We start from the raw sequence: 14277 nt of genomic DNA on the forward strand, positions 1-14277 counted from the left end.
AATTTTCAGTGATAGGCACTGAGGAAATCCTGACCCATCTTCTTTTTATTTTCAGGCATTGTGGAATTCCTGACCCATCCTGGGCAGAATTACGCCATTTTGTCTGGTTCTTAAACACTCAGCTGGTGGACTTTGAGAGTTCGGCTTATCTTTCACAAGCAGCAGCAGAAGATCTTCCAGGATTTGCTCAGTTTGTCCTGAGATTCCTCATCCAGATGTCTCGAGTAATATTTGATTTTTTGGCTTTCTTTAATTTGGAACTTGTGTAATTTTTATCAAAATATAAATCATTTAAATATCTACATTCTTTTAAAAACAAATCTGCTTGATCTCAGATTTTAACAAATCATTTGTCTATAAACACATTTGTACAGGATTTTGCCACTCGATCCCTGAATATGAGTGAGGAATCCCCCATACAGATGTTGAAGAGGATCGACTCAGTGGATGAAGAGGAGGAGAATGATGAGGCAGATCTACAACAGTTTCAGCTCAGGAGGACTTGGGAAAGCAGGTATCAAATTGTTAATTTGGAGATCAATGAGCTTTTCAACTGGTACATGCATTATTTGTTTGGAAAGTTGATATTTTCAGCAAAGATTCCTAGATAATCCAATCTATGTTTGAAAATGTCTCCACTTTTGACCAGCATTAAAAAATTTCTTTCAGCCCCCATCCCTACCTGTTCTTCAACATGGACCGCATTACCATGACATTCCTGGGCTTCAACATTGAGCGTCAGACTGGTAACCTTGTGGATGCCCAGACTCGGACTGTGCTGGAAACAGGTATCATGCAGAGAAATTTACAGGATGCACTCAAGAGGAACAGAGTCCCCATCAATGAAAACTTTGACAGTTTGCCAAGGTATTGAAATCGAATTATGATGATGTATGAAAGATGGAACCTAGCCTTCCTGTAATATTTATTCAGAATTTTCTCTGCTGTTTTTTGCTCTCTTCTTCATGTACAGGGAAGGAGATAATGGCACCAATTATTTTTTAACAGAGAAGAAAAATTGAGCAAGCTGTGCAGTGTTATGGGGGTAGATGTTCCTTATGACCCTGACCCGACCTATGAACTTACAACAGATAATGTGAAGAAAATTCTGGCTATCTATATGCGCTTTAGGTATGTTAACAATTTGTGCAACAGTAATTTGAAGAGTTTGTCTTGCCTATTTAATTTAAAAGTGTTTATTATTTATCAAATTTGATACAAAAGTATTGTTTTCAGGAAGAAATTTCAGTTGTTTGTGTTTTTAAAGAGTTAATTTTATGTCAATTATCCTCTGTTTTAGATGTGACATCCCGGTGATCATCATGGGAGAGACAGGGTGTGGAAAGACTCGGCTTGTTAAGTTTATGTGTCAACTACAGTGTCCTATTGGTGTGGAAGTTCAGAACATGGTTCTGATGAAGGTACATATAGATATTCATTGAATGTATTGTCATTAATATTTAGATATTTTTCATTTATTAAAAACTTTCTGTAAGCCTTTTCAGAAGTGCTTTCTATACACAAGACAATAAAAGGAAAAGCTTTTTATTAACTGGGTTTTCCAACGGAAAAATCTGGTTATTAAAATGGTGAAAATGGCGGGCGGGCGGCTGCAAAAAGGGTACCCTCATTGTACGGATAACTCCTCCTACAGTTTTCAAGATAAGAAGTTGTTCTTTTGCAGATCAATTGTACATATATCAGAGATGTGCATATTGCTAGGATTTTGATTTCTGATAATTTATCGAAAAAATACCAGCTTTTGAACTTAGTCATTTTTTGGAAAAATGTTGCATATAGGGTACTCCATTTCACTGGATACGGGTTGACATGGATTATTGATACAGTTTACATAAAAGAAAACCCGGTTTGCTGTCATATTGACAGCTTTTCACTTGTTCCAGTTGCTCTGTGAGATAGAACTATTTATTTTTTTCACACACAATTTCAATATAATTACTGATTCTACATAGGTCCATGGAGGCACTCGTAGAAGTGACATCATCAGAAAAGTGGAGGAAGCGGAGAGGATAGCCCAGGAGAACACGGCTAATTATGGACAGAAACTGTACACAGTGTTGTTCTTTGATGAGGCCAACACCACGGAGGCCATCGGTCTGATTAAGGAGATTATGTGTGACCACGCTATGGAGGGGGAACCACTGAAACTGTGTCAGTCCCTCAAAATTGTGGCCGCCTGTAACCCTTACAGAAAGTATGTAATATTACACTTGTTTTAACATCCTTGTAATAATCTAGTTTGAAGCTGTTCTAGTCCTTAAAATGTTTTTAATTGATCCCTATATATTCTTTTAAAAAATCTGTCATCTTTTTTTTTCTTTGTATATTATTTACTGTTTCCTTAATATGCTTTTAGTAAGAATAAGATAACTTTCAATATTGATTACAGACACTCAGAGGACTTGATCAAGCGTTTAGAACAGGCAGGATTGGGTTACCATGTGGATGCAGACAAAACAACAGATAGAATGGGTTAGAATATTACCAATCTTGTGGTATCTTATGCATATTGTACATGTCATACTTTTATATCCTATTGTACATTCAGTTATCTGTATTGTACCAATAAACCAAGGTCCTATCTAACTGTTCTGTTTCTATTTGTGTGACAGGTCGGGTTCCCATGAGGAGACTGGTGTACAGAGTGCAGCCTCTCCCCCAGAGCATGCTACCTCTGGTCTGGGACTTTGGTCAGTTGGACACCAAAGTGGAGGAGATGTACATCAAACAGATGGTCCTCAGATATGTAAGGACAATGCTGATGTCGTAAACCCATAATGAAAACCAAATAACATATTAGTCAGATTTCATACTATGATTCACTTGACTTATTATGATTTTTGTACAGTTGAATTCATTGCTGTTCTAGGATCTAAGTTTTAGAATTTTCTAAATGCATTTATATATCTATGCTTTCATTATTTATGTCAGCAAAATGATGAAAAAGTGGAAATGATCTTTTATTGCTTCTGATTTCAGATAAGAGGAGGAAAGCTACCCAATGAGCCTAATTTAGACACTGCTGTCAGTCATATCCTGACGTCTGCCCAGGAATTCATGAGAAGTCAGAGGGTATGGACAAGTTTACTGAAATGATAATTGCATTAAAAAAATTGATTTTAGCAGCAATTGCAGATGTTGCAAAACGTCCAAGAAAAATGAAGTTATGAGATTTAGTTATGGATATAGATTCCTAATCAAACACGAGGAATTAATATCCGTGTAAAATCGCAAGAGACACATCTCATGAATTTTAAAATCTTGCTTTTATTTTTTGAATAGATGTAGACTATGAAATTATGATAAAAATTAAATATTGAATTTCGCAAACTTATGCTCTCATGATTTGATGAAAAACGGTAGAATTGCGGAATTAAGTACTCGTGTAAAATAAATTTACAGAGGTCTTATCTCTCTCAATACTATGATGTCCAGAGCAATGAGTTTTACTTGAATTCTATTTTTAGGATGAGTGTAGTTTTGTGAGTCTGAGAGATGTGGAGCGAGTTCTGGAGGTGATGAGCTGGTTCTACAGACAGACCCAAGGAGATACTGATCTGTTCGACTTGATGGAAGAGGAGGAAGAAACAGACTCTGATGAAGAAGTAGAAGAAGTAGAAGACATGGAAGAAATGATGATGGAAGATCACACTCATCATCAGGTTAGAAGACAAGTCGTAACAAACCTCCATTCTGTAAAAAGGGACTGCTTTGCAGTGATAAAGGTCAAGGTTATCACTAGTATGTGTCATTGAATCCTTGACATGTGACCTCATCAAAAAATTTGAATTCATTTAGAGTGTGATTGAAAAATTCTGATACGGTAAATAAATGCATTTTCTACAATTACTATTAATCTAATCTGAAGTGTTTCTTATTACTTTTCTTTGATTACAGCCAGTGAATGATGTGACTAAATCCCTTGTCCTTGCTCTGGGTGTCTGCTATCAGGCTTGTTTGAAAAACAGGGAGGAGTTCCGAGAGGAAATTGTAAGAGAATTCCGACCCCCTTGTGTGCTTCCCAAAGGTCCTGATCAGATGGCAGATATCATAACAAGGTTTTTATTATCAATCACAATTTCATCATTGCCTTTCACATCTTTTCTGTCCAGTGTACATATATCAAATACAGTTGTCTGAGGATTATCTAACACTCACATTTCAAGTTGGTTAACACTAATATACTGTATATCCGGTAATTTTCGCGATGATCTAATTTTCGCTTTTTTCGCCATCTCTTTTAAATTGCAAATAATTTAATACGCATAAATTATATCTTGTATCATTTTCTATAAGAAACTTTTTAAATCACAAAAAATGACTGACGCAAATTAAAAATGCTCCAACACTTCACCTATTTTCAAAAATTTTGTGACACACGAAAAAACCCAGATATACGGTATTTGATGATATCCTGATGAGAACTTGCTTCGTAAAAATATCTTCATGATTGTACAGTTTGAATTTTTTTTTTCAGATGTCAGGATGTTTTCTTGGAGATCGACAACTTGGGAGCAAACATAGCTAAGAACCAGGCCCTGAGAGAGAACGTTTTCATGATGGTGGTCTGTATAGAACTCAGGATCCCCCTCTTCCTGGTGGGAAAACCCGGAAGTTCCAAGTCCCTGGCCAAGACCATTGTGGCTGATGCCATGCAGGGAAATGCTGCTCATACAGAGGTCTACAGGAATTATAAACAGGTGAAGACTTGCTGTTCATTGTTGTAAATTGCCAGTGCTTATATCATCTATTATCAAATTTAGTCATATACTGGTTGAACCAGATTTGCAATGACCCATGGAATTGTGGAAAATTAGTGCATGATTTTTGGTATGACTGGTTCTGAATAATCATGTATAATCTGTTGGGTTCCTTTGCAGGTACAAATGGTGTCCTTTCAGTGCAGTCCCCTGTCAGTACCAGAGGGAATTGTGGGAACTTTCCGCCAGTGTGCCATGTACCAGAAGGACAAAGACCTCAACAGATTCGTGTCTGTGGTGGTGCTGGATGAAGTGGGGCTGGCTGAGGATTCTCCCAGAATGCCCCTCAAGGTCAGAGACATTCAACAACCTTCATAGCTGGGAGATCTCTTCAGAAGAGATATATAAAAGCAATCACACATTTCTCTGTTAATGATTTGAAGGTCTTTTTAGTATTTGTACAACTTGAATTAAAGGGAAATAGCTTAATCTGAATAAATGTCCATAAATTGTTTTTTGTTTTGCTTTAGACATTGCATCCTTTGTTAGAAGATGGCTGTCAAGGTGATGAAACACCAGAAGAGCATATGAAGGTATCTTATAATATTAATCGATGCATAGCTTAAGCAGCTTTTACAACAATGTTTGAAGTTTAAAAGTGCTTTTCTATCAGTGACCTTAAAATTAAAGTAACTGGAAAATAGTTACCTTTGATTTTGTCATGTTTGTGTCTTTAGGTAGCATTCATTGGGATTTCTAACTGGGCTTTGGATCCAGCCAAAATGAACCGAGGAATTCTGGTGCAGAGAGAAGTGCCCGACTTGGATGAATTGATTGAAAGTGCAGAGTAATGTATCCTTCTTTGTTAAGCTCCAATCACTTGGGCACATTCTGATAGTGCACATTTTGACTTTGATCTTAAAGTTATTTAATATGCAAATCAAAGTTTCTTGATTTCTTGGTGCAAGGGCAGAGTTGAAGTAATTAATATATTCATTACACCTCTATTATAGTGGTATATGCTCCGGAGAAAGAAGCATAAAGAAGATGATAAAGCCATTAATTGAACCGCTGGCTGAGTCGTATCTTGAAGTGTTTGGAATGGTAGTTTCACAAAGGGAATTCTATGGATTAAGAGATTTCTACAGGTTTGATAAAAATGAAACTAACTACTTTATGTTTTTGCTAAAGATTGATCAACATAGCTTATGTCCTTTTCTTGGCAAGTCAATTTGATATTAGATAACTTAAAATAGATTATCATGCTTGAGATAGTATTGATGTATGAATGCGTAGCTCGATCCGTATGACAACATACACTAAGTATTCACAAACATCAGATTACATGTAACTCAAATAACCAATTCTTTTAAGGTTGCTTAAAACATAAAAAAAAACTTGCATGAGGATTTTAAAATAGGTTTGATTTAATACTAAAAGTATATTAATTGTATTTTTACAAAGTTTCATTACATACACGTCAGGTGTAGTATTTCATGCAATTATTTGTCTTTGGGTGTGCAATTGTTTTGCCTTGTAGATTGTTACCAAACTGAATAGACATCTAACTGAAGCATACTTAATCTTTATCACTTATATAGATGACGTTGAAAAGCTTTTTCTTTACAGTTTGATTAAGATGGTGTACAGCTTTGCAAAGAAAAACAGAAAGAAGCCAACATGGCTGATGCTCCAACACTGCATCAAAAGAAACTTTGGAGGATTCGAGCACTCTGGGAGTCAAGACCCGCTAGCTGTTTTCTCTCAGAATCTACACAGAGTGGAAAAAATATCAAAAGTAATAACAAAATGTCTATTATCTTTCTCTCCTGAAATTGATCTTACTCTATTTCATTTGATCTTAACGTTTGTAAGATTTGATGTATACTCTTTAATGTATAATTTGATATTGTGTATTGCTAAATATCAAAACTCAAATAATTCTAGTGCCCCCCCCCCCCCCCACCCCCCACCCCCCAACTTTCAATATGCTTCCGATACCACTGTAACAGTTGTGAATGCATTCATAACTTTTTTCTCAGCCTTCCAAAGATAATCCAGACTGTAGACTATAAGTCCAGCTGGAAGATACATAGAAGGTTGCATTTTTTCAAGATTGTACATCTGAAATTTCAGGCAAACGCTGATGATCCTGACATTAGTCCAGCTGGTCTGATTGAAGCCTGTCTGAAGGGAGATGGAGTGGACAGGTAATAACATTCAGCTTGAACTCTTGATATCAAAATAGAAACCTGTGAAGGTCAAAGATAGAAAACTCAAATCCAGTTGGATAAAAATTATATACCATTCAAATTCATGAAGATCCTAATAAAGATTTAGTATATTGGTTTGATTATCTAGGAAGGTCAATCGGTAATTTTCAGTTTTAACAGTCTCAAAGAGAAAATTTTATACATTTAAATGGCTGCATCAAAATTCCTATAGTATAAACAATCAAACAATACAAAATATGAAAATAAATCTATAAATTTGTTAGTGACACGAGGTATCTGCTGCTTCTGACGGAGAATTACGGAGCCCTGACAGTGTTACAGCAGAAGATCTTCACAATGAAGAATGCCATCACCATATTTGGAAGCAGTTTCCCAAGTGACCAAGAATACACACAGGTAATGAATGGCTGTCCTCTGAAATTTATGGAAGGATGACTCAAGTATTGTAAACCAATATTTTATGTTCATTTGCCAGCTAGCAATTTTCGTGAGATTCACAAAAGCTTCATCATCTTGAATATTTCTTGCCACAAATAAGTTATTGTGAGATGGTTCTTATAACAAAATCTGATGTTGATGAGGGCTTGGTCGTGAAAATATGTTGCCAAGAACCAGTTTATCCCTTCAAACCTGCGAAATGAAGTCATCACAAATAAAGATTGGTTTATTAATCCTGTATATTATCTTTTTAGAGGTAAAAGTTTATTGATATGCAGTAAGAATATAACAAAATTTAATAATTAATTTAAAAGTTCTGTGTATTTGTTGAAACTGACTGGGCAATACTTATATTACAGGTGTGTAGAAACATCAACCGTATCAAGGTGTGTATGGAGACAGGGAACACGGTGGTCCTACTGAACTTGGAGAATCTGTACGAGAGTCTGTACGACGCACTCAATCAGGTTAATATGTGTTACTATTGATAGCCTAGCTTTGTTGGAAGCCAAATCATGACAGTCCTTATGGAATTAAGATTCTTATCTTGAAAATGAATTCGAAATGAAAATACAATAGTTTAACTTCAGTGAACTAGGAGTATGGATATTTTAATTGTAACAACTGAGATTCTGTATATCAATTGATATTGACACCTTCATAAATATTAAGACATTTTTATGCATATCTGAGTTCTTTATTGCTCATTTAAATGAGAAATGATCAATGTTGAGTATTATTTATTACATAACTTTCTGATTCTTTTTCAGTATTATGTGTACTTTGGAGGTGAGAGATATGTTGACCTGGGATTGGGAACTCACCGAGTCAAATGTAGAGTTCACAAGAAATTCAGGTACTAGCAGTTTTCTTTGTGCTTGAACATTATACGAGATAAGGTTAACCAAATTATTTGATTTTTGTTCTCCACCTTTAGGTTGATAGTTGTTGCAGAGAAGAATATTGTATACAGCAAGTTCCCCATCCCTCTGATCAACAGACTGGAGAAACACTTCCTCAATATTTCCACCATGTTGTCGGAAGTCCAAGTCCGATTGGCAGAGAACCTGGAGAAATGGGCTGAGCAGTTCGTCAAGACATCAACTCCATTACACCAAAGGTTTTCGTCATGTTTTTTTGTTCAAATGAGGGTTCTTCAGACAATTTGGGATGTGATCTATATTTGTTTGCCTTTATATATATGGCTTGCCAAATTCACAAAAATGAGCGTAACATTTAATAAATTTGGTTTATCAAATTTTAACTTTAGTTTACAAACCGCAAACTATAATTAACGATTTGTTAACTACACTTTTTATCTGTAAAACTATATTTACTGGTTTTAAACTATAGTTAACAAATGATTATCTATTAAGTTTATCTGTCTGCAAATAACATTATAACAATAGATTTTGCTGATATAGATTCACATCTGTAAACTATAATTTAGATTTGTTAAGAGTTGTTAATCATAGTTTCACACTCGTAAAACTATATTTATCAGATAAATTATGTTTTGCAATTGCAAATGGTCATTTTCAGTGTTAATTATAGTTTTACACTTCTGAAACATAGATGATCGCGTTAACTATGGTTTACAGATGTAAAATATAGATTAACGGCATTAGATAAAGTTTCACAGATTATAAACTAGGTTAATCGACTGTTAACTATAGTTTATGGATGTTAAACTATATTTATCAATAGTTTATTATTATCTATAGTTAACAATTTGTTAATTATAATTTACGATCCATTAATTATAGTTTTCATCTGCAAAACCATATTTAACGGTTGTTAACTAAAGTTTACAAATAATCTTAGTTTATTTTTCTGCAAATAAAGTTAATGATCGATTTTGCTGATAAATATAGATTCACATCTGTAAACTAAATTTGCATTTGTTAACTATGGTTAACAGTTGTTAATCATAGTTTCACACTCGTGACATTTGTCAGATAAACTAATGTTTTGCAATCAGTAATGGTTGTTTTCAGTGTTAATTATAGTTTTACACTTCCTAAACATAGATAATCTTGCTAACTATGGTTTAGGTATGTAACTATGGTTTACAGATGTAAAATATAGATTTATGTCTTCTGTCTGTTCATTATAGTTTACAACCGTTACAATCTAGTTTATCGACTGTGAAACTATGATTAGCTCATTTTTGTGAATTTGGTGGGCCATATATGTAGGACCCTCTATGACCTATAGTTGAGTATGTAACGGGCTGGGAGAAATGATGACAGACCAGACCGGGATTCGAACCGGGGCTCCCTGAATCTCTAGTCAGGTGCTCTACCAACTGAGCTATCTGGCGCCGGTATTCAAACCGGTCTGACCGACACATTCCTCCCCTCTTAAATGATCTTCGCCCTCGAAGATCACCCCAGGCTCTTCCCCTGGCAGGAGTTAACCTGTCAGTTCTAGGGGTTGGTCACGGCACCAAATGTAACGGGATGGGAGAAATGATGATGGACCAGACCGGGATTCGAACCCGGGCCCCCTGAATCTCTAGTCAGGTGCTCTACCAACTGAGCTATCTGGCGCCGGTGTTCAAAGCGGTCTGACCGTCACAAGTATAATTAAGTGAGTAGTTGTTGTTTTATCAGGACAAAGACCTCAGATTTCACTTTGGGAGATGTGTTCATGGGGTACCATGCTGATACCTGTGCTTCAATCATCCTGTTGGTCAGTCAGAAATACACAGATGATGATTTACAAGGTTCAGAGACAGAGGTGAGGAAAGGTCAAAGTTCACTTCATTATGATATACCTGTAAGTTGTAACTATGACCATAGCCTGATTGCAATTTGCAGTTGAGGTCAACTAATATTTTCACATTATATTTTATATTCCAGGTCTTGAAGGAAGCAAAAAATGTCTTGTTGTGGTGTGCTACCCCAGATGGTGTACTCAGAGCTAAAAAGACACTTCCAACTGATGAGTATGCATTTGTTGAAAGTACTTACCATGAAAAACAAAAGCATGACAACCTACTATATTATCTTGACCAGAAGATCAAGACTGAAGACAGTGAAGGACTTTATGCACAGGTAACCAATGATATAGTTGAAGGCAGGTATTAATGGTAGTTGATTTTCTTGTGAATGTACAGTTTGTATAATAATTTTATTAATATATAAATTTTTAAGTTATATCAATGCTGTGTTTTGTGAATATTTTGTTCTTGGAATTTTATAATGTAATGTTATATTTCTCTTTTTCATTTGATGTTGAACTGCTCTTTAATTATTTGAAGTTGAATGAGTAAAAGCACTTGAAACATTCTGTATTAACAATAAGAAATGTACCGGTACCAAATACAGCCAAAACTTTTAACTTCAGTGTTCTTCAACTCACAGGTACTTGACATTTAACATTTTCTTGTAATGAACAAATATTCCCCTATCTAACAAATACCATCTTGGATTTTTTTCTAGGATTGTCACATCCGCAAAACAACAGTACAATAAAACTCCTTTAGTACAAACATGGAAATAGCGAATTCTCGGATATAGCAAAGTTTCATGTACATAGTTAATTTGCTAAAGTTATTATTACGAATTCGTTATATGGATATAACGAATTACGGATATAACGAAATAAATCCATTTGTCCCTAGGACTTTGCTGCAACCGAGTTTTACTGTAGAAAGACAATGCCAAAAAACTCATTTTGTAATCCTCTTTATGGCGATATTATAAAGTACCTGACATTTCTTTGAGTGTAATTAAGTGACACTTAAAGTTCATTCTGCATGCTATAGTGAATTTGGGTGTATCTTGAAAAAAATTATTTAACCAGGAACAATCCAGTTATATTTTCCTAGTATTATATTGCATATAGGGTAACCTTATTGTTTGGATAGCTCCTCCTACAGTTTTCAAGATAAGAAGTTTTGCAGATCAATTGTACATACTATCAATGAGATAAGCATATCACTTGGATTTTGATTTTTGATAATTTATGAAAAAATACCAGCTTTTGAACTTACCAGTAGTCAAATAGACAAAATATTGCATATAGAGTACCCTATTTCTCTGAATACTAGGTAGTGTTAATCAATTCAGGTTTGACAAATGGATAATGGATTCTGTTCACATACAGAAAAGAAAACCCTGTTTGCTGTTATATTGACAGCTTTTCTCTTGTCTCCCAAATAAATGACCACCAACTTCAGATTACAGAGGAGACAATTTTGGTTCGGAATCCTCTATATTTGGTAAAGACGTTTTCCCAATTTAATAGGTAACCACCAACTCCAAGTTGATTACCACAGTGGACGTATCAGACCTGTCTCAGTACCTACACATTCCCAGACCACAGATCACTCTCCTGACTCTGCAGTCCTTTGACACGGAGCAGCAGTTCTGTAGACAAGTCAAGTAAGTTGTTGAAGCAGTAGTTCTTTAGACAAGTAGTTGTCAGTGTAGCAGTTCTGTAGAAAAGTAAGTTGTCAGTTCTGTAGACAAGTCAAATAAGTTGTTGAAGCAGCAGTTCTGTAGACAGTGCAGCAGTTCTGTAGACAAGTAAGTTGTCAGTTCTGTAGACAAGTCCAGTAAGATGTCAGAGCAGTAGTTCTTTAGACAAGTAAGTTGTCAGAGCAGCAGTTCCTTAGACAAGTCAAGTAAGTTGTCAGAGCAGTAGTTCTTTAGACAGTCAAGTAAGTTGTCAGAGCAGTAGTTCTTTTGACAAGTCCAGTAAGTTGTCAGAGCAGTAGTTCTTTAGACAAGTCCAGTAAGTTGTCAGAGCAGTAGTTCTTTAGACAAGTCAAGTAAGATGTCAGATCAGTAGTTCTTTAGACAAGTCAAGTAAGTTGTCAGAGCAGCAGTTCTGTAGACAGTGCAGCAGTTCTGTAGACAAGTAAGTTGTCATTTCTGTAGACAAGTTTATGTCAAGTAAGTTGTCAGTTCTGTAGACAAGTCAAGTAAGTCGTCAGAGCAGTAGTTCTTTAGACAAGTCAAGTAGGTTGTCAGAGCAGCAGTTCTTTAGACAAGTCCAGTAAGTTGTCAGAGCAGTAGTTCTTTAGACAAGTCAAGTAAGTTGTCAGAGCAGTAGTTCTTTTGACAAGTCCAGTAAGTTGTCAGAGCAGTAGTTCTTTAGAAAAGTCCAGTAAGTTGTCAGTTCTGTAGACAAGTCATTGACAAGTAAGTTGTCAGAGCAGCAGTTCTATAGACAAGTCCAGTAGGTTGCCAGTTCTGTAGACAGGTCAAGTAAGTTGTCAGTGCAGCAGTTCTGTAGACAAGTCAAGTGAGTTGTTAATTTTCTAGACGAGTCAAGTAAGTTGTCAGTTCTGTAGACAAGTCAAGAAAATGCAATTCTAATCTAAATGAAAGGGTCCAACTTTGATTTCTTTTGCTCGTCAACTATCTTATTACATTTACAAATGCAAAAATTTGTGAGTGATTAACAATTAAAAGAGCACCTCTTCTGCAGGCAGAGCTTTGAGAGAGAGCTGGAGGAGGAGTCTCTGTTGATTGTCCAGTGTGACAGTGGGAACGAGAATGCTAGTCTGGTGGCCTGTGCTCAGTATTGTGTGTTAGATCAACTCCAACAGGTGGCCGACAAAAAGATTGGGAAAACACACATCGTCTTCATCATCCATCTTCCTCGAGTAGCAGGGGGAGGATTCACCGGGTTCCAGGTAAAATTTGTTGTGATTCATATTTTGATTTCATGGACACCCTAAATACTGTGTAAGCTTATTAAATTTCAGAGAGACGTTTATTTTACATTTTGTTTTTATGCATTGTCAAATCTTTGAATAATGTGAAATTTAGACGTTTAACAATTTGTAAATTTCAAATTTAGAAAGAGAGATACAAGAACTGTTGTTTAGAAGAGCCATGTGGCCCATAGGCCTCTTGTTCTTATTGAAAGACTATCAAACTTTAAAAATTGTAAATGTGTATTTCAGGCTTAATATAATTGTCTTGTATAGCAATTTATAAAAAAAAAAGGATAAACACTAATCACATTTGATCGAAAACTAATTGCATGAATAAACCATTCAACAGTGTGGTCGATGGCACTCTGTCCACATTGATGATCTCCGACCAGACAGTGACAAAATGCCCAGCTTCATGGAGATGAGGAACAAGAGTGTAGGGACATTACTAGAGAACGCGACCGGTTGGGCCGATGGAGGGGACAGAGAGGACATGGACTGGGAGGGTAGTGGTGACAGTCAACCAATCCAAGAGTCTAGGGAGGTGGAAATGATGGAGGGTCAAGATGTGTATCCACATGACTTTGGTGACATGGTGGAACACACAGGACAAGTCCATGTGGAGAGGAAGGTGGATATTGCCCTCTTCATTAAGTTGACGGCCCGTCCTGCCCTGGCAATGGTGAAAGACCCCGAGAATTCAGAAAGGACAACCGAGAGAGTGAAAATCTTGCTTGAGTTGCTTAATCAAGAAATAAAGGGTAAAAATTCTTTGTACTTAGTAAACCGAACTTAAAATCATGGTGAATTTTGTATAAACAAACACATGGAGTTAGTAAGTCATATTTTGACCAACATTTCTGCTGTGTCATGAATATGGTGTGTGCCTGAAACTTAATATGCGTCACATTACTCTCAGCTCTGTAGATTTGTGTACTAGGTTATTTTCCATTTCTATAGAAGCTGCTTACCTAGAGAGCTCAATGACAGAAACATTGTAGTGTGAATTATATCTTTAATTAAGGAATCATTATATATATTAAATTTTCCATGTTGTTACAGGAGAAAAATTGACTTTCATGGGAGGAATAGGACGACATCTTGCAGCCTTGATGAAGGAGAAAGAGGAAACCATGGGGCAATCAGCAGAGAGCTGGCTGTATGCTGAGGCCACCAAGAGGGACTGTATAAACAGTGCAGGCACTTTCAG

General features: G+C 36.0%; 1 protein-coding gene and 1 non-coding gene across 4 annotated transcripts in view; one reads left to right on the plus strand and one right to left on the minus strand.

Moving 5' to 3' along the window:
- LOC105349012 (E3 ubiquitin-protein ligase rnf213-alpha) overlaps positions 1 to 14277 on the plus strand; it is a 108572-nt gene that overhangs the window by 68866 nt on the left and 25429 nt on the right. For 2 of the 3 annotated variants that reach the window (XM_066072384.1, XM_066072385.1), the window contains exons 34-61: positions 56 to 224; positions 375 to 514; positions 670 to 867; positions 1009 to 1131; positions 1301 to 1421; positions 1974 to 2215; positions 2411 to 2493; positions 2634 to 2767; positions 3001 to 3093; positions 3489 to 3683; positions 3919 to 4079; positions 4499 to 4721; positions 4902 to 5072; positions 5252 to 5314; positions 5459 to 5568; positions 5735 to 5869; positions 6351 to 6519; positions 6858 to 6931; positions 7219 to 7351; positions 7753 to 7860; positions 8164 to 8249; positions 8331 to 8513; positions 9994 to 10135; positions 10258 to 10452; positions 11648 to 11784; positions 12836 to 13043; positions 13417 to 13828; positions 14130 to 14277. In XM_066072384.1, coding sequence (XP_065928456.1) covers positions 56 to 224; positions 375 to 514; positions 670 to 867; positions 1009 to 1131; positions 1301 to 1421; positions 1974 to 2215; positions 2411 to 2493; positions 2634 to 2767; positions 3001 to 3093; positions 3489 to 3683; positions 3919 to 4079; positions 4499 to 4721; positions 4902 to 5072; positions 5252 to 5314; positions 5459 to 5568; positions 5735 to 5869; positions 6351 to 6519; positions 6858 to 6931; positions 7219 to 7351; positions 7753 to 7860; positions 8164 to 8249; positions 8331 to 8513; positions 9994 to 10135; positions 10258 to 10452; positions 11648 to 11784; positions 12836 to 13043; positions 13417 to 13828; positions 14130 to 14277 — 4356 coding nt within the window. The remainder of the gene's footprint in view (positions 1 to 55; positions 225 to 374; positions 515 to 669; positions 868 to 1008; positions 1132 to 1300; positions 1422 to 1973; positions 2216 to 2410; positions 2494 to 2633; positions 2768 to 3000; positions 3094 to 3488; positions 3684 to 3918; positions 4080 to 4498; positions 4722 to 4901; positions 5073 to 5251; positions 5315 to 5458; positions 5569 to 5734; positions 5870 to 6350; positions 6520 to 6857; positions 6932 to 7218; positions 7352 to 7752; positions 7861 to 8163; positions 8250 to 8330; positions 8514 to 9993; positions 10136 to 10257; positions 10453 to 11647; positions 11785 to 12835; positions 13044 to 13416; positions 13829 to 14129) is intronic. The other variant, XM_066072386.1, reaches the window with a different exon arrangement.
- On the minus strand, positions 9872 to 9944 carry Trnas-aga (transfer RNA serine (anticodon AGA)). Its single transcript has one exon. It is a non-coding gene; the product is annotated as a tRNA-Ser (tRNA).

This window comes from Magallana gigas, chromosome 9 (assembly GCF_963853765.1).
Source record: "Magallana gigas chromosome 9, xbMagGiga1.1, whole genome shotgun sequence".
NCBI lineage: Eukaryota > Metazoa > Mollusca > Bivalvia > Ostreida > Ostreidae > Magallana > Magallana gigas.